Here is a 23,051-nt window from a genome sequence, read left to right on the forward strand (position 1 = left end):
TTATACCTAAATCCTCAATTCTTTATAGATCTAAAACAGTGCATTTATTGCTGCTCGTTCTGTAGTGCTCTCTCTCTCTTAAGATGGTCCACCCAGAGAGTCTTAGGTTCCCTGGTTACCAAGACCCTATTGACTGTGCACGGCCTTGCTCCCTATTAACTACCTTTATTTCATATTAAGTACCTTTCTCCTATTTACTACCTTCGTCCCTTTTGACTAAGGTACCCTTGTAAAAACTTTGCCAATTAGGTACGTCCTTGTTCCCCTACTCAAGTTTTTGTCCGCCTAGTGACGTGTTTTCACCTGGTGAGAAAATTACTAAATAATCAGAACCATTTGGCCCTAGTAACACCCTTTTCACCATGTGATGTTATGTCCTTGTTCCCAAGTGACACCTTTGTTCTGTGATGTCCTTATCCTCTAGTGATATTTTTGACTGTCCTCTGATATAATTGGCATAGTCACACTAGGCTCTCTAGTGACATCAACGGCATACTTAGTGATGTCCGTGGTTCTGTAGTGATGTTCTTGGCCTTCTAGTTTAATTCTTAATGCAGCTGTGATGTACTTAGCCTTTAGTGACCTTATTGCCTATCTAACATCATTAAGATTCTAGTGTTATCCTTGACCCCTTAGTGAATTTTTGGTTCTGTTTGTGGTTCCTGCATCTGTTGATATTCATGAACCCGTTTGTGCTCTTTACCTTAAATCCAAGCACTGTTTCTGTTCTGATTTGATTTTGTTTTTCACCCCCTAATATTTGTTTTATCCTAATTTCCTTTTTGTTGGGGAAAAATACTCAGAAAAGTCAGATAGATATTATAGATGTTATTTTTTTCCCATTCCCAGCTTTGGTTGTTGATATATTTTAAACTTAATCGTTTATGGTTCCTTGCAGTCCATCAGCTCTGCTTCGGCGAGAAAATGTGGATAGACTTACGTTATATTTTCTTAGAATTCAAGTAAGTCATAATAAATTGTTAGTTAAATATGATGATCGTTGTTTTTGCGATACGAAAGATTGTTTAATTACGCTATGTTATTAATTTTTTTTTTTGTATTCTGGGAAGAAAACAAGATTAGTACACTATACAACGTACAAAATCTTAAAATATTTTTTTTTGTGTGTGTTCTCAAACGATCCAATTATCTTATATTTACAAAAACTGTTGTTTTGTACTTGTAGGCTGTAAAACTTTACTAACATGTTTTCGTTGCGTTATTACGTATAGTGATGATATCTACTTTGAGTCTACCTTCCTGAAGACGATTTCAACAATCACTGCCCTCGTGACTCGGTCCCAGACCGTCTTAATTATTATTATTATTATTTATATTTGGGCTTTCTTTTCCAAGGATGCGACCAATAATAGTTGACTAGCACCCAGGTACCTATTTACTGCTAGGATTACAGGAGCAGTAAGTATAAGAAGACTTGCCCATTCGTCTCTCCATGCCTGGAAATGCAACCCAGGTTCTATCGGCTGTACTCACACTGATCAAATTACTGAGTTGCATGTGTGTGTGTGTGTGTGTGTGTGTGTGTGTGTGTGTGTGTGTGTGTGTGTGCGTGTGCGTGTGCACTTATTTGTACTCACCTGTTTGTGGTTGCAGGGGTCGAATCTTAGCTTCTGGCGCTGCCTCTTCACTGGTTGCTACTGGGTCCTCTCTCTCCCTGCTCCATGAGCTTTATCAAACCTCGTCTTTAAAACTATGTATGGTTCCCGCCTCCAGTGCGTCACTTTCTAGGCTATTCCACTTCCTGACAACTCTGTGACTGAAGAAATACTTCCTAACATCCCTTTGACTCATATGAGTCTTCAACTTCCAATGACCTCTTGTTTCTGTGTCCCCTCCCTGGAACATCCTGTCTTTGTCCACCTTGTCTATTCCGCGCAGTATTTTATATGTCGTTATTATGTCTCCCCTGACCCTCCTGTCCTCCAGTGTCGTCAGGCCAATTTCCCTTAACCTTTCTTCATAGGACATTCCCCTTAGCTCTGGAACTAACCTTGTCGCAAACCTTTGCACTTTCTCTAATTTCTTGACGTGCTTGATCAAGTGTGGGTTCCAAACAGGTGCTGCATACTCCAGTATGGGCCTGACGTACACGGTGCACAGTTTCTTGAACGATTCCTTACTAAGGTATCGGAACGCTGTTCTCAGGTTTGCCAGGCGCCCATATGCTGCAGCAGTTATCTGGTTGAAGTGTGCTTCCGGAGACAAGCTCGGTGTTATACTAACCCCAAGATCTTTCACCTTGAGCGAGGTTTGCAGTCTTTGGCCACCTAGCCAATACTCCGTCTGCGGTCTTCTGTGCCCTTCCCCGATCTTCACGACTTTGCATTTGGCGGGGTTAAATTCGAGAAGCCATTTGCTGGACCAGGTGTCCAGCCTGTCCAGGTCTCTTTGAAGTCCTGCCTGATCATCATCTGATTTAATTCTCCTCATTAACTTTACATCATCTGCGAACAGGGACACTTCTGAGTCTAACCCTTCCATCATGTCGTTCACATATACCAAAAATAGCACTGGTCCTAGGACCGACCCCTGTGGGACCCCGCTCGTCACAGATGCCCACTGTGATACCTCATCACGTACCATGACTCGTTGTTGCCTCCCTGTCAGGTATTCTCTGATCCATTGCAGTGCCCTTCCTGTTATATGCGCCTGATGCTCTAGCTTCTGCACTAATCTCTTGTGAGGAACTGTGTCAAAGGCCTTCTTGCAGTCCAAGAAGATGCAATCAACCCACCCCTCTCTCTTGTGTCTTACTTCTGTTACTTTATCATAAAACTCCAGAAGGTTTGTGACACAGGATTTGCCTTCCATGAATCCATGCTGGTTGTTATTTATAATCTTGTTCCGTTCCAGGTGCTACACCACTCTACCCTGATAATCTTCTCCATAACTTTGCATACTATACACATCAATGACACAGGTCTATAGTTTAGTGCCTCTTTTCTGTCTCCTTTTTTAAAAATGAGAACTACATTTGCTGTCTTCCATACCTCAGGTAGTTGCCCAGTTTCCAGGGATGTGTTGAAGATTGTGGTAAGTGGCACACACAGTATATCCGCTCCCTCTCTAAGGACCCACGGGGAGATGTCCGGTCCCATTCCCTTTGAGGTATCAATGTCCCTTAACAACTTCTTCACCTCCTCCTCATTTGTATGTATGTCATCCAACACTTGTTGGTATATTTCTTGCTGGTGTCCCCCTCTGTTCTGTCCCCCCAGAGGCCTTCCTGTCTCCACTGTAAATACTTCCTTAAATCTCATATTGAGCTCCTCACATACTTGATCGTTTCTTGTGAGTTCCCCACCTTCTTTCCTCAGCCTTATCACTTGGTCTTTGACTGTTGTCTTTCTCCTAATGTGGCTATACAGCAGTTTCGGGTCAGATTTGACTTTCGATGTTATGTCGTTCTCGTGCTGTCGCTGGGCCTCCCTCCTTATCTGTGCATACTCGTTTCTGGCTCTTCTACTAATCTCCTTATTTTCCTGGGTCCAAGGCAAACGGAAACCAAGCCTGTGCACATACTATGCACTTGGTATCTGCAGACATGGGAAATCTGGAAAAACAGATGGGACGTGCAACTACGACCACCCTAGAAAATGCCGTGCCCATATGACAACAGGAAATTGCAAACTCCCTTCCTGTAAGCTTTTTCACCCTGAGATGTGTCCCTCTTCAGTACAGGAAAGGCTGTGCTATAACTTAAATTGCCAGGCACACCATCTAAAGGGGACAAAAAGATACAAAACATCCAGGCCATGGGAAAACCTGGGTATCCACAGCCACTCAAGAGGGAGAGGTTTTTTAGTGCCAGGAAGAAAAAAAAACTGGCAGGAAATGGCAGAAATCGTACACCAAATCCAGTCATTCCTGGAGTGGAACCACAGTCGATGGCCTCCACTCCAAACCAACAGATACAGATACTAATGCCGGAACCCCCCCCCCCTTCCCCCCACCAGTACCAACAATACCACCAGTCCGATGACATTCTTCTTTGCAAATATACAGGGTCTAAAGCCAGCAACAAACAACAAAATACCTTTCATCCGTGGACTGCTTGCAGAGGCAAAGGCAATGTTCACGGCTTTCACTGAGACCCACATAAAGGATCACTTGGACAACGAAATATGGATCCCAGGTTACAACCTATATAGATGCGACAGAGTGAACAGGCAAAAGGGGGGGGGGTTGGCCTGTACATTGCAGAGTCACTTGTGTGCACAGAACTGCTGAATGCCTCAAATGATGTAGTGGAAGTTTTAGCAGTAAAGATCGAGAACCAAAACCTAGTCATTGTGGTAGCCTACAAGCCTCCGGATGCAACATACCAGCAATTCCAGGAACAGCTGTTAAAAATTGACCACTGTCTGGAAAATCTGCCAGCTCCTGCACCCAACATCTTGCTCCTGGGGGATTTCAACTTAAGGCACCTAAAATGGAGGAATATAGCAAATAATATTGTTGCAGTAATAACACCAGGAGGCAGCTCTGATGAAAACTCACACTCACACAAGCTTTTAAATCTCTGCACAAAATTCAATTTAAACCAGCAAATAATAGAGCCTACTAGACTGGAGAATACACTAGACCTCATCTTCACTAACAATGATGATCTGATACGAAATGTCACCATATCAAAAACAATATACTCAGATCACAACATAATTGAGGTTCAGACATGTATGCGCGGAGCCCCAGACCGACATAATGAGATTAGTCACGAGGGAGCATTCACCAAATTCAACTTCAATAACAAAAACATAAAGTGGGACCAAGTAAACCAAATCCTAGCTGATATTAGCTGGGAAGATATACTAAGCAACACAGACCCCAACTTATGCCTAGAACAGATTAACTCGGTGGCGCTCGATGTATGCACAAGGCTTATTCCTCTAAGAAAAAGGAGGAGTAGATGTAAAATAGAAAGGGACAGGCGCTCCCTTTACAGGCGACGGAAAAGAATAACAGAGCGGCTAAAAGAGGTCAATATATCTGAAAGGCAAAGGGAGACACTGGTCAGAGAAATAGCAAGCATCGAACTTAATTAAGCTAAAGGAATCTTATAGGAGTCAGGAATCGCGGGAAGAACTAAAAGCCATAAATGAAATCGAAAGAAACCGAAAGTATTTCTTCTCCTATGCCAAATCAAAGTCGAGAACAACGTCCAGTATTGGGCCCCTACTTAAACAAGATGGGTCCTACACAGATGACAGCAAGGAAATGAGTGAGCTACTCAAGTCCCAATATGACTCAGTTTTTAGCAAGCCGCTAACCAGACTGAGAGTCGAAGATCAAAATGAATTTTTTATGAGAGAGCCACAGAATTTGGTTAACACAAGCCTATCTGATGTTATCTTGACGCCAAATGACTTCGAACAGGCGATAAATGACATGCCCATGCACTCTGCCCCAGGGCCAGACTCATGGAACTCCGTGTTCATCAAGAACTGCAAGAAGCCCCTATCACGAACTTTTACCATCCTATGGAGAGGGAGCTTGGACACGAGGGTCGTCCCACAGTTACTAAAAACAACAGACATAGCCCCACTCCACAAAGGGGGCAGTAAAGCAACAGCAAAGAACTACAGACCGATAGCACTAACATCCCATATCATAAAAATCTTTGAAAGGGTCCTAAGAAGCAAGATCACCACCCATCTAGAAACCCATCAGTTACACAACCCAGGGCAACATGGGTTTAGAACAGGTCGCTCCTGTCTGTCTCAACTATTGGATCACTACGACAAGGTCCTAGATGCACTAGAAGACAAAAAGAATGCAGATGTAATATATACAGACTTTGCAAAAGCCTTCGACAAGTGTGACCATGGCGTAATAGCGCACAAAATGCGTGCTAAAGGAATAACGGGAAAAGTCGGTCGATGGATCTATAATTTCCTCACTAACAGAACACAAAGAGTAGTAGTCAAGAGAGTAAAGTCCGAGGCAGCTACGGTGAAAAGCTCTGTTCCACTAGGCACAGTACTTGCTCCCATCTTGTTCCTCATCCTCATATCTGACATAGACAAGGATGTGAGCCACAGCACCGTGTCTTCCTTTGCAGATGACACTCGAATCTGCATGACAGTGTCTTCCATTGCAGACACTGCAAGGCTCCAGGCGGACATCAACCAAATCTTTCAGTGGGCTGCAGAAAACAATATGAAGTTTAACGATGAGAAATTTCAATTACTCAGATATGGCAAACATGAGGAAATTAAATCGTCATCAGAGTACAAAACAAATTATGGCCACAAAATAGAGCGAAACACCAACGTCAAAGACCTGGGAGTGATCATGTCGGAGGATCTCACCTTCAAGGACCATAACATTGTATGAATCGCATCTGCTAGAAAAATGACAGGATGGATAATGAGAACCTTCAAAACTAGGGATGCCAAGCCCATGATGACACTCTTCAGGTCACTTGTTCTATCTAGGCTGGAATATTGCTGCACACTAACAGCACCTTTCAAGGCAGGTGAAATTGCTGACCTAGAAAATGTACAGAGAACCTTCACGGCGCGCATAATGGAGATAAAACACCTCAATTACTGGGAGCGCTTGAGGTTCCTAAACCTGTATTCCCTGGAACGCAGGCGGGAGAGATACATGATTATATACACCTGAAAAATCCTAGAGGGACTAGTACCGAACTTGCACCCGAAAATCACTCACTACGAAAGCAAAAGACTTGGCAGATGATGCAACATCCCCCCAATGAAAAGCAGGGGTGTCACTAGCACGTTAAGAGACCATACAATAAGTGTCAGGGGCCCGAGACTGTTCAACTGCCTCCCAGCATACATAAGGGGGATTACCAACAGACCCCTGGCTGTCTTCAAGCTGGCACTGGACAAGCGCCTAAAGTCTGTTCCTGACCAGCCGGGCTGTGGCTCGTACGTTGGTTTGCGTGCAGCCAGCAGTAACAGCCTGGTTGATCAGGCTCGATCCACCAGGAGGCCTGATCACAGATCGGGCCGCGGGGGCATTGACCCCCGGAACTCTCTCCAGGTAAACTCCAGGTGTACCTTTTCCATTCTCTGGTGCATTTAGTTTTTGCCTCCCTACACCTTCGGGTAAACCAAGGACTCGCTTTGGTCTTCCTATTACGTATTTCTATTTTCCTTGGGAACAAACCTTTCCTCTGCTTCCTTGCACTTTGTTGTTACATATTCCATCATCTCATTTACTGACTTTCCTACGAGTTCTGTCCCACTGAACCTCCTGCAGGAAGTTCCTCATACCTGTGTAGTCCCCCCTGTTATAATTTTTTTTTTTGTGCGTGTGTGTGTGTGTGTGTGTGTGTGTGTGTGTGTGTGTGTGTGTGTGTGTGTGTGTGTGTGTGTGTGTGTGTCTGTCTGTCTGTGTCTGTGTCTGTGTCTTACGGACAGAGCCTTGATGTCTTATTTAGTGATATTAAATACGACATATTTTTAATATCAAAATTACTCGATCATGTAATATTTTATGCAACCAAATATTAAATTAAAATTATACTTTTACAACTTAAAGAAGCTCGGAGATTCCAAAACAGTGTATGTGATACACAAGATATGGTAACCTAACGCAGCAAAAGGGCATGCCCCGAAAAAAATTGCTTGATTATTATTTACTGTTTTATTATACAATAACCTTTATTTTCAGGGTGTCTCTTTTTCATTCCTTTATTACTCTCTACTCATTATCTTTCCTTCAACTTTCTCCACATTCAGGGATGCGAGCTCACGCGTGCTCACGTTGTGGAGGTGTGCGAGCCACCAGGATCCCCACCTCTCTCAGAACCTTCCCAACAGGTGATGACTTTGACAGCTAATTACCGCTCCCTCTCCCCCTACTCCCACATCCCCCTCCCACCCACTCCCTCTCGCTACATGCACATGCGTGCTTGCACAAGCTTACACACTTAAACAAGCCTGTGTTGCTTTCATCATCCCTCGGGCACAGTTTTCCACCTTCGTGTATGACGTTATTACAAGATCTGAGCCCCCATCCCCCATACACACAAACACATTGGTAGATGTGCTGCTGTTGATGACTTAAGACCATATACAGGCATCAGTGGTCATAAGGACACGAGTCTCCGTTAGCTTTCATGTTCCCTCATCATCCGTCAGCTCCCCGATATAAATGCTTTGCCTTAATAGCTTATTTAGCTAGCTCCTAAACTCCTCACTTGCTTGCAATAAATAGGAGAATGAACAGACTTTAAAGATACAAATTAAACAGTTTCAAATTACTATATATTAAACTACAGAATCGAAAATACACTGTCGACATAGTGAAGAAAGACACTTTGTGGAACAAGCTCTACACAATGTTTCACTCCTGTGTAGAACTTTATCAAGGCTTGCCAGAGCGAAATGTATCAAGGTGTCTCTCCTTCATGATGCACTGTACTTTGAGGTTTATTGTGTATGTATGTCTTTAGCACTCATACACTTTTAGCTGTACGTTATTACGAAAGTCTTAGTTTTACATTATTCTGAGTAAATCGTCTCTTGAATCTCCATCAACTGGTGCTAGCCGTGAGGGACAGTATCCCTGGAGTCTCCATCAACCGGTGCTAGCCGTGAGGGACAGTATCCCTGGACTCTCCATCAACTGGTGCTAGCCGTGAGGGACAGTATCCCTGGAGTCTCCATCAACTGGTGCTAGCCCTGTGGGACAGTATCCCTGGAGTCTCCATCAACTAGTACTAGCCCTGTGGGACAGTATCCCTGGAGTCTCCATCAACCGGTGCTAGCCGTGAGGGACAGTATCCCTGGAGTCTCCATCAACCGGCGCTAGCCGTGAGGGACAGTATCCCTGGAGTCTCCATCAGCTGGTACTAGCCGTGAGGGAGTATCCTTGGATTGAAAGACTCTCCACTATCATTACCTACGTAAAGGGTTTTGGAAGTTATGCATTAATTCCTAATTCCCCTTATCTCCTCCACCCTTACATCAATGTCGAGGTGTATTTGATGTCCCCATTCTACCCGTCCCCCACACCACGCCCTTAACATCACTGCTGCACTGTAACTCCTGGGTCTCTTCTCTCGTAGCTAAGGGAAGTTGGCAGACCCTATCCCTCCCATGGGAAGGTGGAATGTGGGATTAATGTTGGATGTGTTTCCTCTCACACATTCATCTGTTGTTTAAGTGTCTTCCTTTACACGTCCGCCCTTCAGTTTAAAGTAAATATTTTATAATTTCAGACCAGTTACTACTTACGGTAACGTTATTCTTCAGAATAAAATTTGTTGATATATTGAATACCATGTTAAGATGACACATACAAACAACAACACTCTATGAAAACTGAGACACATGTGCAACATCTTTATTGTAGACGTTTAGCCATCCAGTGGCTTTATCAATACAAATTCTAGGACATAATTAGAAGACAGTAGAACTATATACAAAAGATGAGGTAATCAGCCCCTCAGCCTTGGAGTTGGTGTGAAGAGCACCGTAGTCGTGAAGATTCTGGAGCAGAGGCAAGGAGACTGGCGCTTATATACTAACGCCAGGTGGATTGGGACGGGTAGCAGACGAGGGCATAGTCACTGGTACGCGGGATTCCCCAGTGGAAGTAGGTCATACCCAGAGGGATGGGTAAGTTGTAGTAGCCGTGAAGAAGGTCATGTAGATGTCCTTTGAACAAAGATTCCGTGATGTTGCAATGTCTGACAAGTTGTGAAAGAATGGTATACAATACCGACAAGAAAAAACGTCTACAATAAAGATACCCAGATGTTGCACATGAATCTCAGTTTTCATCTTGTCGGTATTGTATACCATTGTACAACAACACTAGTTAGTACACACTTAAAAAATTATAGTAATTTCGTAAAGAATAAGAATAATAAAGATGTGCAGGGACTGAAGAAGGGAAAGGACTTGTTCTACACAAAAATAAAGAATAATAGAACGAAAAGGGGTGGTGCTTGGTACAAATGTTGGACCGGACATTGTTACAGGCACAGTAATACAGAAGGATAATGAAGAGCCTTGAAATTAAGTAGGCCAAACTGGTAAGGAACTTAAGATTAAAAAAAAAGATAACACGTTACACAGCATGGTGCAGGAGAGCAGCAAGAGAAGAGAACCCGACTCTGGAAACAATAAATCTGTGCAAAAATGCAAATGCTAACAGAGAACAATTTCCCAAATGAATCAAAGTCATTTGAGTAACTGTCTCTTCTCAACAGGAAGTTGCAAGAAATAAAAAGGACACAAAATAAATTGCAAAGAGAAAAGTACACATAAGGGAAGCTAATCCCACTAACACTTAGTGAAACTTCATACAAATGCTTGCAGCTAGGGTGTAAATTTCGAAGCAAATTCATGAGCCCTTCCCTAACCAGTAGGTTGGTGTTATTATTGTGGGGAAGAACTCTTCCGAGAGTCCTTCCATTGTACCGTTGGAAGAGAAACACCTATTACCTACAGATTTTCCAGACTCGGTTATTGATTTCCTGCAAATGTTGAACAAATAAAGAAAATCGGTAGCATTATCTAGAAAACAGAAAGAAGACTTAAAAATCTAATATCCCATCGCATCTTCAGTATGGAATAAGACCCATATATACCTGCCTACAGGCTGCTACATTCATAATACGCAGATGATGAGGAATTAGGCACCAAGATGCTGGAGGATAAGGTTGTCACTCCTAGAAGTCTTTCATGGAATGTGTCATGAATACTCATACCCATGAAAGATAGAAGTCGCACCCTACCATAGACTTTCGCTGATTCAATGTAAACGCAATTCCAGATCATTTTATGCTGCCTGTTCTGAGTGGCTTGTTACAGAGCATCAGTGATAATAAATTTTTTTTGATGATTGGCTTGTTACAGGAGATTTTGGTAAGCCCCTTTTCATGACAGTATGGCATTTGGGTTACGGTCCAATCCTATGACATTTTCAGGACTCACGTCAAATAGTATATCTTTAGGAGTCTCATTGGTAAGTCTCTCATGGCCAGCAATGTGAAGACACATCTCAAGAGATTGGCTGTGATACTGCAGAAAGTAACTGATGCCAGCCTAAAGATCAAGTTCTCTAGGTGTCAATTTCTGAAGTCAGAGATGATGTTTCTTGGTTATGTAGTCACTCCTAGAGTGGTTATGGCTGACTAGAGTAGCCGCCATCCACAGTTTCCCCAATCTCAGACTGCCGAAGCCGTATGCTTCTTTGTGACTTCATCTAAAATGTTTCATATATTGCAGCTAATTTGACAGATTTTCTCAGGCAGGATGGTTCATTCAGTTGGACCCTCAGTCAAGAATGAGCATTCTAGGTACTTAAGTCAAAGCTTACTTCTGCTTCCTGTTCTTACGTTCTCCAATTTTGATAAACCTAGCACAAAAGGGAGATGACAAATGCAATCCCATTACATTTGCAGGCGAGTCTTAACTAAGCCTGAACAGATCAGCAGTCACAGAGCAGGAGGCATTAGCCATAATTTAGGCCTTAAACATTTTCGTGACATACCAGTAACCGGTCCATATCTGGACAGATCATGCACCATCAGTTCCTCTGTTTCAGAATAAACAACCTACTGGACGTATAGTGAGATGGTCTTTGACCATCCACGGGTTTAATCCCACTGTTGCCACCATTGTGTTATGTACAGCTGGGGACATATCGGGGGTTACAAGAAAAGGCTTCCCCAGTTCTGCCGTTTATTGTAAAAGTGGAAACGTAAACAGGGAAACAAGCTCCTACACATCTATCTCCATCTAGCGTCACCTTGAAAACTGACTGTAAACCAGAGGCCTAGGGATGTCTGGACTCCAAAGCAGGCCTACCAGGCATGCACCAACATAGCATCTCTGCCACAAGGGCGAGAATGCTATATCCGGCTTTAATGGAGGGCAGCAGACTTGCGACTGTGAACATCAGGCTTGTGAGTGTGGGTAGCAGGGTTGGGGGTGTGGGCAGAAAGGTTGTGAATGTGGGCAGTAGATTTGTAAGTTTAAACGGCTGATTTGTGAGTGTGGTTAGTTAGGTTCATACAGTGATTTAATGGGCGTAAAAGCTGTTAGGTTCATAAGATCGACTTGTAGTCAGCAGTCTAACACCCTTTGAAAATTATTATTTCTTGTTTCTGTGAGAGCATCTAGCACTCACAGACACTTCCTAGCAACAAACTAATTAGTTTCCTCTCAGAAAATGTCAGCCTAAGGGACTAAAAACGCATGTATATTGAAATATTAAATGTCGTTACAATGCCTTGTCTGATTTATTTGAAATGTCAGCAGTGTTTGACAGGTTGATGACTAAGACACATGTACAACACCTGGGTATCTTATTGTGAAGAGGTTTCACCAACCAGTTTTTTTTTAACTCTATACTAGTTAGTGAAACGTATCGAAATGAAGATACCTAGGTATTGCATATGTGCTTTATTCTTAATTCAGCTTGTCGGTATTGTATTCTATTAATAAACTGATATTAACAGGGTTGATTTCCAGCTCCTGAGTATCTTGAAAGGGAGGGGAGGGGTGATCTCAAGCTCCTGGGTCTCTTAAGCATATTTTTAAAATGACTCATCTGATGGATCACATATCTTACCAGTGTTAGAGAGGATTCAGTTCCAGCTCCTGGGCCTCTTGAGCTTTAAGCTCTGTTAATGGTGTACTTATGTGTTTGAAGAATTTTGAGATAATCCTTTAGGACCTTACAGATTATTCTTAATATTTACCTTTGAAATGGCTGGTTGACCGTCACCTCTGGGACCTCCTGAGTGTGAGCAACAACTTCTTTAAAGTGTTGAGCTACAATTTATTGATCTCTTGGAGTTAAGAGCCATAGTTCCTGGACCTCAAAGTATTGAGATAGTGATTCATGAAATCGTAATACGATTATAAACAAACCACGAGATGATGTTCCCGTGTCTCTTTACGAGGTTGAGCTACAGCTTCTGGATCACAAGTGGTTCCAAAGCTACGATCATAAAGTATCTTGAGGGTTTTGAGTGTGTTACAATTTAAGGTTGTTGAGCTACAGATTTTAGATCCCAGAAGTGTGTTCAGCTAGAACTCCTGGGCTTCTAGGTTACATGAGTGTGTTCACCTAGAGCTCCTGGGCTTCTGGGTTGCTTGAGTGTGTTTGGCTAGAGCTGCTGGGATTCTAGAAGGTCAGGAGTGTTCAGCTAGAGCTCCACCGAGGACTACAATTGTGACCAGTATAAAAGCGAGTTTTGTGCTTGGTGAAGAGTTTCAAGCTACCCTAGTTGCTCTCGTTCTCACGGTCGCTTTTGTAGGTTCTACAAAAAACGTCTGTTGAAACTCCAGAGTGCTTTTGTCGGTCCTGGCGCAGTATGCACCTGTAAATCCTGTCGTCCAGAAGATTCGGGAAGAGTTAAGTCATAGACGCCCGGAGCAAAGACATGGAGTATTGTTGGTGATCTGGATGTGTCTGGGTCCAGGGCAGTGAACGAAGATAATGCTGAGGGGAAGGCAGTTATATCCAGTGAACAGTGTATAAAATCTGTCTTATAGTGATTTCTTGGGATACATGTATTTTATATCACATCCATGTTGTGGCCACGACCTGAAGTTTGTATTGTCTCGTAAGAACCATTACTTTGAGACTGTGCTCTGTAGATCAGTGCACACCCCCCTCCCCCCACATACACACACAAAACAAAGCCACATTACAGATTGAGTTAAAAGCGGCACAGAAAGTTAGACCAGTCTGCCTCACACACGCCCCTCATACACCTGAGAGTTGGACCAGTCTGCCTCACGCATGAAAGAAAATTGGTTAAGTCTGCCTCATACACGCCTGAGAAAGTGTGTGTGTGTGTGTATGTGTGGTCCACTCTTTATCACACAAGCCTCGCACGTGTGAGAGTAATAGTTTCACAAACGCTTCTCTCACACACATGATGGAAACCTCACTGCTATAAGAAATACAGTATGATAAATATAATGCATTAACTCTGTATTCCTCTGTAACAGCGAGCATGAGTTAGTCTTCCAGCAACTGTGATGCTACGCTTCCTCACGCTCTCAAGGCAAATTTAAAGAACGTCTCATATATTGTGATTTTATTACACCATCACCTCAGTCTTAGTTTAATACTGTAAGCATTAAATCACTTAAAAACGTAAAATTAACTTATCTTTCAATACCATAATGCCAACCTGAATTTGATAACGTTCTACTATAACCCAAGATATATATATATATATATATATATATATATATATATATATATATATATATATATATATATATATATATATATATATATATATATATATATATATATATATATAACTGGTCAATTAGCAAGAACTAATTTAAAATCCTTTCTAAATTTTTCTCTTATACATTTAAAGATATATTTTTTTTCATTTTTATTAATATAAAAATTAACGAATTTTTTTTACCAAAAGAACCTTAGGAAACTTACCTAACCATATTTTAACAAACGCAGTTTAATTTAGGCTACTCCAACTAAATATATTTTAGCTAAGTTTACGATAATTTAATAAACAAACACAATGAAATATATTTTTTTCGTTAGGTTCAAAGATTTTTGCGAAATTATTGCATACGCAAATTTTCGCTTACCCTATTTAGCAAGAAGTGCGTTGCTATTTGAGCCAAAATCGCGTTTTATGTATTCGGTACACATACATACATACATATATATATATATATATATATATATATATATATATATATATATATATATATATATATATATATATATATATATATATATATATATATATATATATATATATATATATATATATATATATATATATATATATATATATATATATATTGTTATTATATATATATATATATATATATATATATATATATATATATATATATGTCGTGCCGAATAGGCAGAACTTGCGATCTTGGCTTAAATAGCAACGCTCATCTTGCTATATAGGACTAGTGAAAATTTGTGTATGCACTAATTTCGCCAAAATCATTCTTAACCTAACGAAAAAAATATATTTCACTGGGTTTGTTTAGTATTAAATTGTTGTAAACAAATCTAAAATATATTTAGTTGGGTTAGGCTAAAATAAATTGCTATTGTTATAATAAGGTTAGGTAAGTTTTCTAAGATTCTTTTGGTGCAAAATTAAAGTTTTGCATTAACATTAATGAAAAAAAAATATTTTTAAACGTATAAGAGAAAATTTCAGAAAGGACTTAATTTTAAATGAGTTCTTGCTAATTGACCAGTTTTACATATTCGGCACGACATATATATATATATATATATATATATATATATATATATATATATATATATATATATATATATATATATATATATATATATATATATATATATATAGGAAAGCTCTAAACACGGAGGGGTTCATCAGCATCTGGATAATGTAAGGCTATCAGGTGCGAGCCATGGAAGGGGAGGACTAGTCCATTATTTGACTGAAGAGATCCTCACTAGCATCAGGAATCCTTCTCTGGGGAATGTTGTGGGTGAAGTCGAGATTTAAAAAAAAATCGAAGATTATTAATTTTTATCAAGGAAATACGATTGTTTGTGTTCATGGCGTATTACCCACGTGGGTCCATGATGTTGTTCAGTAAATGTATGATGGTGTTGGCAGGAGTGTGTGTTAGGATGCAAGTACAGCGAAGGACGAGAAGCTTACACCTACAACTGACTTTACTCGCTAGTTCTCACTAACCAGTAGCTACTCATGTCATCTTTACCCTCTGCCCTTTTCTATATTTTTCTTCAGTCTTTATCTTTAATATATCTGTTACTGCTTACTTCACTTGTCTTCTTCAAGCAGCGCTTATTTCATTTTTCTTCATATTACAAAGGCATCTTTTATCCATATTGTGACTACGACGCTGTTGGTGTTCAGGGAGGTGAGGTGGAGGGCCAGGAACTGGAGCACCCGGCTGTCACCCCACCAGTCTCACCACCTCAGGGAGGTGAGGTGGAGAGCCAGGAGCTGGAGCAGGTGGAGCACCCGGCTGTCACCCCACCAGTCTCACCACCTCAGGGAGGTGAGGTGGAGAGCCAGGAGCTGGAGCACCCGGCTGTCACTCCACCAGTCTCACCACTCAAGGTGAACAACAACATTTGATCCTTGTCATCATTCTCGCGCTTCAAACATTTCTAGTTGAAATAAATCCAAAGTTTTGCTCTTTTCCTGTCTCATTTATACATATTTACGTTTTTATTGTTATTAATTATTTTTATTAATACGTATTGTTGTAGTATTTTATCGTTATTTTACCAAAATGGTCGATCTGTTTTTTTATATATGTGAAAGTAGAAGCTTCATTTTTTGTAAATTACTAATTTAATATATAGAAATTACTAGGAAAATATATTATTTAATAAATTTGTTACCATTTTCTCAGGAAATTAAAGTACAAAGTTTTTAATATACCGTTGGTCTTGGAACTCTTGTTAGGGTGTAACATTTTGTTTCAATTGTTATTGTTGTTACAACTTATTTTTAGCGCTTCACTTTGAAGACAAATATATTATCTACACACAAACTACTGGCTAAATTAGTCATCAGTTCAGCTTTTGATGTAGATATATTTTTTAATGTACAGTATTATTATTTGTTTAATTTTAGTTGGATTTTAGAAGCATCAACGGGCATTTTTTCAACGGTATGAAATATAAACTTTTGTCAAAATTTCTAGAGGCTTTGTTAGGATTAGGTGTAGCAGCCGGCGGGTGTAACTGTGGCAGGGCTCGTAGAAGACTCAGAGCTGTAGCGCACTGTTCATGTGCTCCTTCACTAATATATCACCTGATTTCTTCCATGATAGAAAGGTTTAGAGGCCATACATCGATAATAGATCTCTGGATATACAGTGCATCGTTCGTATACCTATAAATTTCCTGCTTCCGTGATAAACCTCTCGAGGAAATGCACTGTTGATAGACCTCTAGAGGGATCGCTTTCGTGACAGCTGTACACTTTCACAGGTGATTGATGACGCTAAAGAGGCTGTGTTGCTTTGATCTGGAAGTCATGTGTTCTTAGTATTCTCTAAATGTCTGTCTTAGTAGAGCTACAGACACCGAATCTGCATCAGATTTAAAAGACGCATTCTCACAGTATGGTGTAATTTTTTTTTTACTTGCAGAGGATAGGTAAAAATTACATGATACCCACTTGACGTACATTTTTTTTTTTTTTTTGCTTTGATCATTCTGTTTTAGAGAAGATATGGCTTAATGTGAAAACTTTATTGAGAATAACAAAAAAAATTGCTTCACTAAGGAACATTACCTTCGCTAAACTAATTCTAGAGGCTATGATTGAGGTGGTTCTCGTAACAGAGGTTCCATTGTGATGCAGGAACATTATATACAGGCAAAATAATCTTTTAACGCATTTGCAAATCATTATATAATAATTTTCAGCGTGTATTTGTTTGGATAAATGGCTCATAGAACCGACAAGTTGATAAATTAGATATACTTGGATATCTTTATTATCATAAAGTTTTACCACACAGTGGCTTCACCAGTCCAATACAAACAATGGTATTTATTATACATTTTGTCTAATGCGCAGAAGTGCTCGTTCTTGTTAAAATTTTAGGTTATCCTTCGCACGGATTTTTTTCCTGAGTCTTGTGTTACATTAGATTTATCTCGTTGGAATTTTTACACTCCAGGTCAGAAAACCATGAATATATGCAGGCTGTGTTAAGTAATGGATGACGTGAGTGATGTAATGGGATATGTGAATGATGTGATGGGCGATGTGTGTGATGCGATGGGTTGAATGAGTAATATGAAAGGTTATGTGAAAGATGTGAGATTTTGTGAGTAATGTAATGTCTAATGATAGACTGTGAACTATGCGATAGATTATGTAAGCAGTGTGATGAGTAATGTAGTGCTGTGATTGGTTATGTGAATGATGTGATGGTTTATGTGAGTGATGTAAATTATGTGAGTGGTGTAATAGGTAATGTGAGTCATGTAGTATGTGATGGATTATGTGAGTGATGGGATATGAATGATGTGATAGGTTGTGAGTAATGAGTGGCGTGATGAGTTGTGCTATGTGAGTGGCGTTATGGATTGAGTGATGTGATAGATTATGTGAGTGACGTGACTGGTTATGTGAGTGATAGGATGGGCAACCTGGAGTTTACCTGGAGAGAGTTCCGGGGGTCAACGCCCCCGCGGCCCGGTCTGTGACCAGGCCTCCTGGTGGATCAGAGCCTGATCCACCAGGCTGTTATTGCTGGCTGCACGCAATCCAACGTACGAGCCACAGCCCGGCTGGTCAGGAACAGACTTTAGGCGCTTGTCCAGTGCCAGCTTGAAGACTGCCAGGGGTCTATTGGTAATCCCCCTTATGTATGCTGGGAGGCAGTTGAACAGTCTCGGGCCCCTGATATAATAGAGTATGAGTAATAGGATGATGTGAGAGATGTTATGGGTTACATGAGTGATGTGATAGGTTATGTGAGTGATGTGATATGTGAATGGTGTGGTGGGCTATGTGAGTGATGTTATGGGCTATATGAGTGATGTAATGGGTATGTGAGTGATGTGAGGTGATAATTTATGTAAGTGATGTGATGGTTATATGAGTGATGTGAAGGGTTATATGAGTGATATGATGTATGTGAGTTATGTAGTGGGATATGTGAGTGATGTGGTGGTATATGCAAGTGATGTGATGGTTTATGAGGCTATAAAGGGTTATGTGAGTGATGTGAATGATTATATGAGTGATATGAGTGGTTGTGAGTAATGTAATGAGAATGGTTATACATGTGATCTGATGTTTGATGCGAGTTAACGTGATGTGAGCAGTCATTGTGTGATATGAGTTATGTCACTAGTGGTCGTTATGTGATAGACGATGAGTTACGTGATGGTCGTTCAGTTTCTGACAGATGATACGAATTATGAGACGTGAGTGGTGATTGAGTATATAATTAGCAATGGATGGTTGATACGAGGAATATGAAGGATGATATGTGATGTAATGCCAGATGTGACTAGTAATGACAGGCATAATGGATCGTTAGAAAATTAAAAGTGGTTGAGTTTGATGGTGGGGTTTGTGGTGTGCGTAAGTAGTGTTGATCAAGTGATTTTTAGCACATATGTCTGAATTTTACTGGAAATAATCGACATTTCCAAACAAATGCTTCGGAAACGAAAACGTTGCTAACTACCGTATTTTCCGGCATATAAGGCTCGCTTTTTTTCCATAGTCTGGGAAAATCAGCCTGCGCCTTATATGCTGAAGGTCAAGGTCAAAGGTAGGTTTTGGGCTACGCTTTAGCAGTTGTTTACTAACGTTACGTTACAAATATACCTGGATTCATCGTCTTATATGCTCGTGCACCTTACATGCCGGAAAATACGGTGTGCAGGTTTTCCATTTCATATAAAATCATCAGTGAGTGACTGGCTTGAGTATCTTTAGTCTTGGCAAGTGAGTCACTGTCCAAAGCAGTGTTTGTGTTTACAGTCACAACTGGTCAAGTACCTCTAATAACAAATTATTCCCTATTGTCGTATTTTGGTATTTTTAATTTGATTCATAAATTTCAAATTGGTGTATGACCTGACCTCTGTTTCTCTTCATCTCATTTAACTTAAATTAATGATAAATTTGATATTGCTGTTGCTTTACATATTTGATCTTTTTTGTCTACTGCTTACTTTACCTTGTAACTTACTTTACTCTAATCTTAATGCCAACTTTTACTTTTAATCTTAAATATGTTTTCATTATTTAATCTCAATTCATTTTTTTACATTTAATCTTGATTCTGTCTTAAGCATTTGAACTTGATACTGACTTTAGTATTTAAACTTTACGCTTTCTTCAATTTATTATCTTGATGCTCTCTCCAACTTAAAAAACTTTTTTTCCGCCTTACTTCTCCATCTCCTTCTTGACCGTGATGGCTGCGGCCGGGGTGTCTAGCTGGGTGAGGAGGTCTCTCAGCGTCTCCCTCAGGTAGAAAACCCTACAGAACGTGCTCTCCCGAAGGTGGAGGAACCACCACCGCCGCCACCACCGCCACCACCTCAACCACAAGCCCCAGAACCACCTAAAGTGGAGGAACCTGTGGAGGTGGCACAACAGGTGAAGCAACATCAGGTGGAACAGCTGATCTGCCTCTAGTTGAACTTAGGGACGCAGTAGATATGGAGTATATTACAGTAGTTTAGAACCTGCATGATTAGTTTCGTATAGTCGGTGGCATGTGTGAAGCACCGTTCATCAGGGAGCCTGTAATAAAGTATTGTGCAAGGTGTGTCATGGTTATGATGGTAAGAGCTTGCATGTTTTCCTCACTCTTCCAACATTGATAATTATCTTGAATTAGTGTTTAATTAAGTGCTTTATATTACCTGTTCCTCTTCCTTTAAACCTTATATGTTCGTTGGTGAAAATTAAGAATTTACGGTTAATACATTTAGGAACTGGATGAGTACACCTAGGTTGTGTGCTTGTCTCCCGCTTAACGTACGGAGGATCAAGCCTCCACCACTACTAATACTGAATGACCCATACGAATTTAGGGCCTCACGTAAATATAATAATTTAATACATACAAGTTATAAACAAATCACTGTTTATGTCTTTGAATTTATGTAAGAATAACTTCAAATGGTATTGGATGGAGGGAAGTTAAGTGCCATACTAGTGAAGTTAACATTATCTGACATTGTGTAGTAAATCATTGTCAATATTCTTGGCTAACCAGCCCCAATTTTCCGTCTGAGTGAATAATCAAACAATTCGTTTTATTGATATACTGGATTTATGTCAAAAGTATTTGACATTAACAACAGTCGATACATGTACTAGTGCATAATAGGATCTTACAAAGCTTGAATGAGGATCAGTACACTTTAAACAACGAGACGCCCACATGCGCTATCTAAATGAAGCAGCCATCTTCAACCCATTAGTTAAGACCTCCCGAATATCAGTAATACTGTGGAGCTAATGTAGAACACATAAATATGCTTGCTTAGTGCTATACCAGAGATTGTTTTGCCACCTGCGATGAATTTTAGAAGCACTAACTCAAGGTATTTGCTAGATCAGTGTACATTTACTATTCTTATGGCTTACAGGGGATGAAGCCTCATTGGCAGTGTGACCCGGCATCTTACCAGCTTTTAAGACGCACTAGACAGCTACGGACGTAGCCTGAAGTAACGTGTTGTTATGAGGGAAAGCTTGGCATGGGATATTCTCCTCTGCTAACCCTATTTTGTTGTTACTCTGCAGGGTGTGGCAGGCAAGCGGAGCAGCTCAAAGAAGAAACGGTCTAAACTTCCCTTTGAGGAAGGCAGCAGTGGAGACGGTAAGGGTGTGGGCAACAGCCACGCGCTCCTGCAAAACTCTTGTAGCTTCCATTCTTGAGAAAATAATTTAATTGATGACAAAACGTGCATGAGTGGCTTTACTTTCTTCGCTTTTTTAACTGCATAGTAAACTGATCTGAATAGTTTTAGTTATTGATCATTTACTGGTTAGTAGAATAAATTAGAGTGGAAGAGTAGTGTTTTTAGTATCAATCTTAAACTTTCCTTGCGTTACACTCTGCACTCATCTCGCAGGTCTGTCACCTGCTGGTTTGCGCAATAGTTTTATTAAATTTACTCACATGTATTTTATTGTCACTGCTACTTTTCTGAGTTATGAGGTGACTTTAAACGAGTGAGCATGTGAGACATTAACCAGCATGTGAGTTATATACTAGAAATCGTTTCTAAGGACTGTCTTTTCCTTCTCCAATTCAAAGTTATTATATTTGATCATAATATGCTTGAGAAATTAAATAATATCTATCCACGTGATGAATTTTTGCAATGTTTTTTTTTTACTTTGATATAGCAGTTTTAATTATCCTCCTGTACCTAATATGCTTAAAAGAGCTGAGGGTGACTTTGTATCATTTCTGTTTGTGGGAATACCATGTTAGCGGGACTTAAGTTAAGCCACAGATTAATTGGTTCACGTAGTTTGGATGTCCGTATTTTGTTTTTACTGTAGCCGTGGGAGCGGGTTTGGCCCAGACGTAATCACGATTGGATCCTCAATTTGTGAGAGTTGGGGCGTTTCCTGGTATGTTGACCTCTTTGTGTAGATTGTTATAGACTCCCCGAACCTTTAAATGTCCCCTAGACACGCTTGAAATAGGTTTCTCCAACATTTCACTTTCGTAGAGGACGCATACTCACAAAAAAAAATATAAGATACTCGTGCTAAAGTTAACGTTTTAAAATATGAATAATTTTTAAAAATTTGTGGATACCTTTGATTTTTTCACAAAAAAAGAAGTGTACTAGTTATGTTTGCATTTACTGTAGACAATATTAATGTTTTAGTTATGTAATTTAGTAGACCATGCTTGATTGTTTTAGTTAAAATAAGTAATATAAATGTTGATAAATTTAGTATAAATAGTGAATTGCTTCTTTGCATACACATATTTACTCTAAGTTTACTGAGTAAATAATTAATGTTACTGTAAGATAAACTCACAATCCTTATACAATGGTTGAAAATGTTGAAAATTCAGTAAACCAATATCATTTCATTTAACATGTAACTGACACATCTGGGGAATATATAGTGGTAATAAGTGTTAGAATTATTCGACTCGGATGTGAGCTTTGACTTGTGTTATCTCCCTGTGGGTGGGCAGGTCTGGGCGTGGCACAAATCATCATCACAGCTGCGACTCCAATGGTTGAGAAGCACGAGGAAGAGATCGGCGGCGCAGGCGAAGACTCGAGGGCTGAAGCAGACCAGGACCCACTGGACAGCCAGCACCCTGAGGCCGAGCGCTCCGAATGCGAGGGGGAGGCCTTAGTACTCGACGATGAAGGCCGCCAGCCCCCACCGCCCCCTGCTCCCGAAGGCCCCATGGAAATGAGGATGGAAATGGTGGGCGCAGAGGGAGGTGCAGGGGACTTGGAAGGAGAGCAGATTCCCTCACCGAAGTCTCCTAGCCCGAGTGACGGTCCACCAGAGCTTGACCCGGAGAAACTCAAAG

The 23,051-nt window shown here is 40.5% G+C and overlaps 1 protein-coding gene across 14 annotated transcripts in view; it reads left to right on the forward strand.

Annotated features, from left to right (window-relative positions):
• nwk (nervous wreck) overlaps positions 1-23,051 on the forward strand; it is a 563,357-nt gene that overhangs the window by 537,668 nt on the left and 2,638 nt on the right. For 8 of the 14 annotated variants that reach the window (XM_070096788.1, XM_070096789.1, XM_070096790.1 and 5 more), the window contains 5 exons: positions 7,734-7,814; positions 15,887-16,093; positions 19,958-20,119; positions 21,278-21,353; positions 22,701-23,051. The exon at positions 22,701-23,051 is cut by the window's right edge and continues 2,638 nt beyond it. In XM_070096788.1, the coding sequence (XP_069952889.1) occupies positions 7,734-7,814; positions 15,887-16,093; positions 19,958-20,119; positions 21,278-21,353; positions 22,701-23,051 (877 nt within the window). Of the gene's footprint in view, positions 1-7,733; positions 7,815-15,886; positions 16,094-19,957; positions 20,120-21,277; positions 21,354-22,045; positions 22,118-22,700 lie in introns of all 14 variants that reach the window. The other 6 variants (XM_070096797.1, XM_070096798.1, XM_070096796.1 and 3 more) reach the window with 5 other exon arrangements.

Source organism: Cherax quadricarinatus, chromosome 55 (assembly GCF_038502225.1).
Source record: "Cherax quadricarinatus isolate ZL_2023a chromosome 55, ASM3850222v1, whole genome shotgun sequence".
Classification (NCBI taxonomy): domain Eukaryota; kingdom Metazoa; phylum Arthropoda; class Malacostraca; order Decapoda; family Parastacidae; genus Cherax; species Cherax quadricarinatus.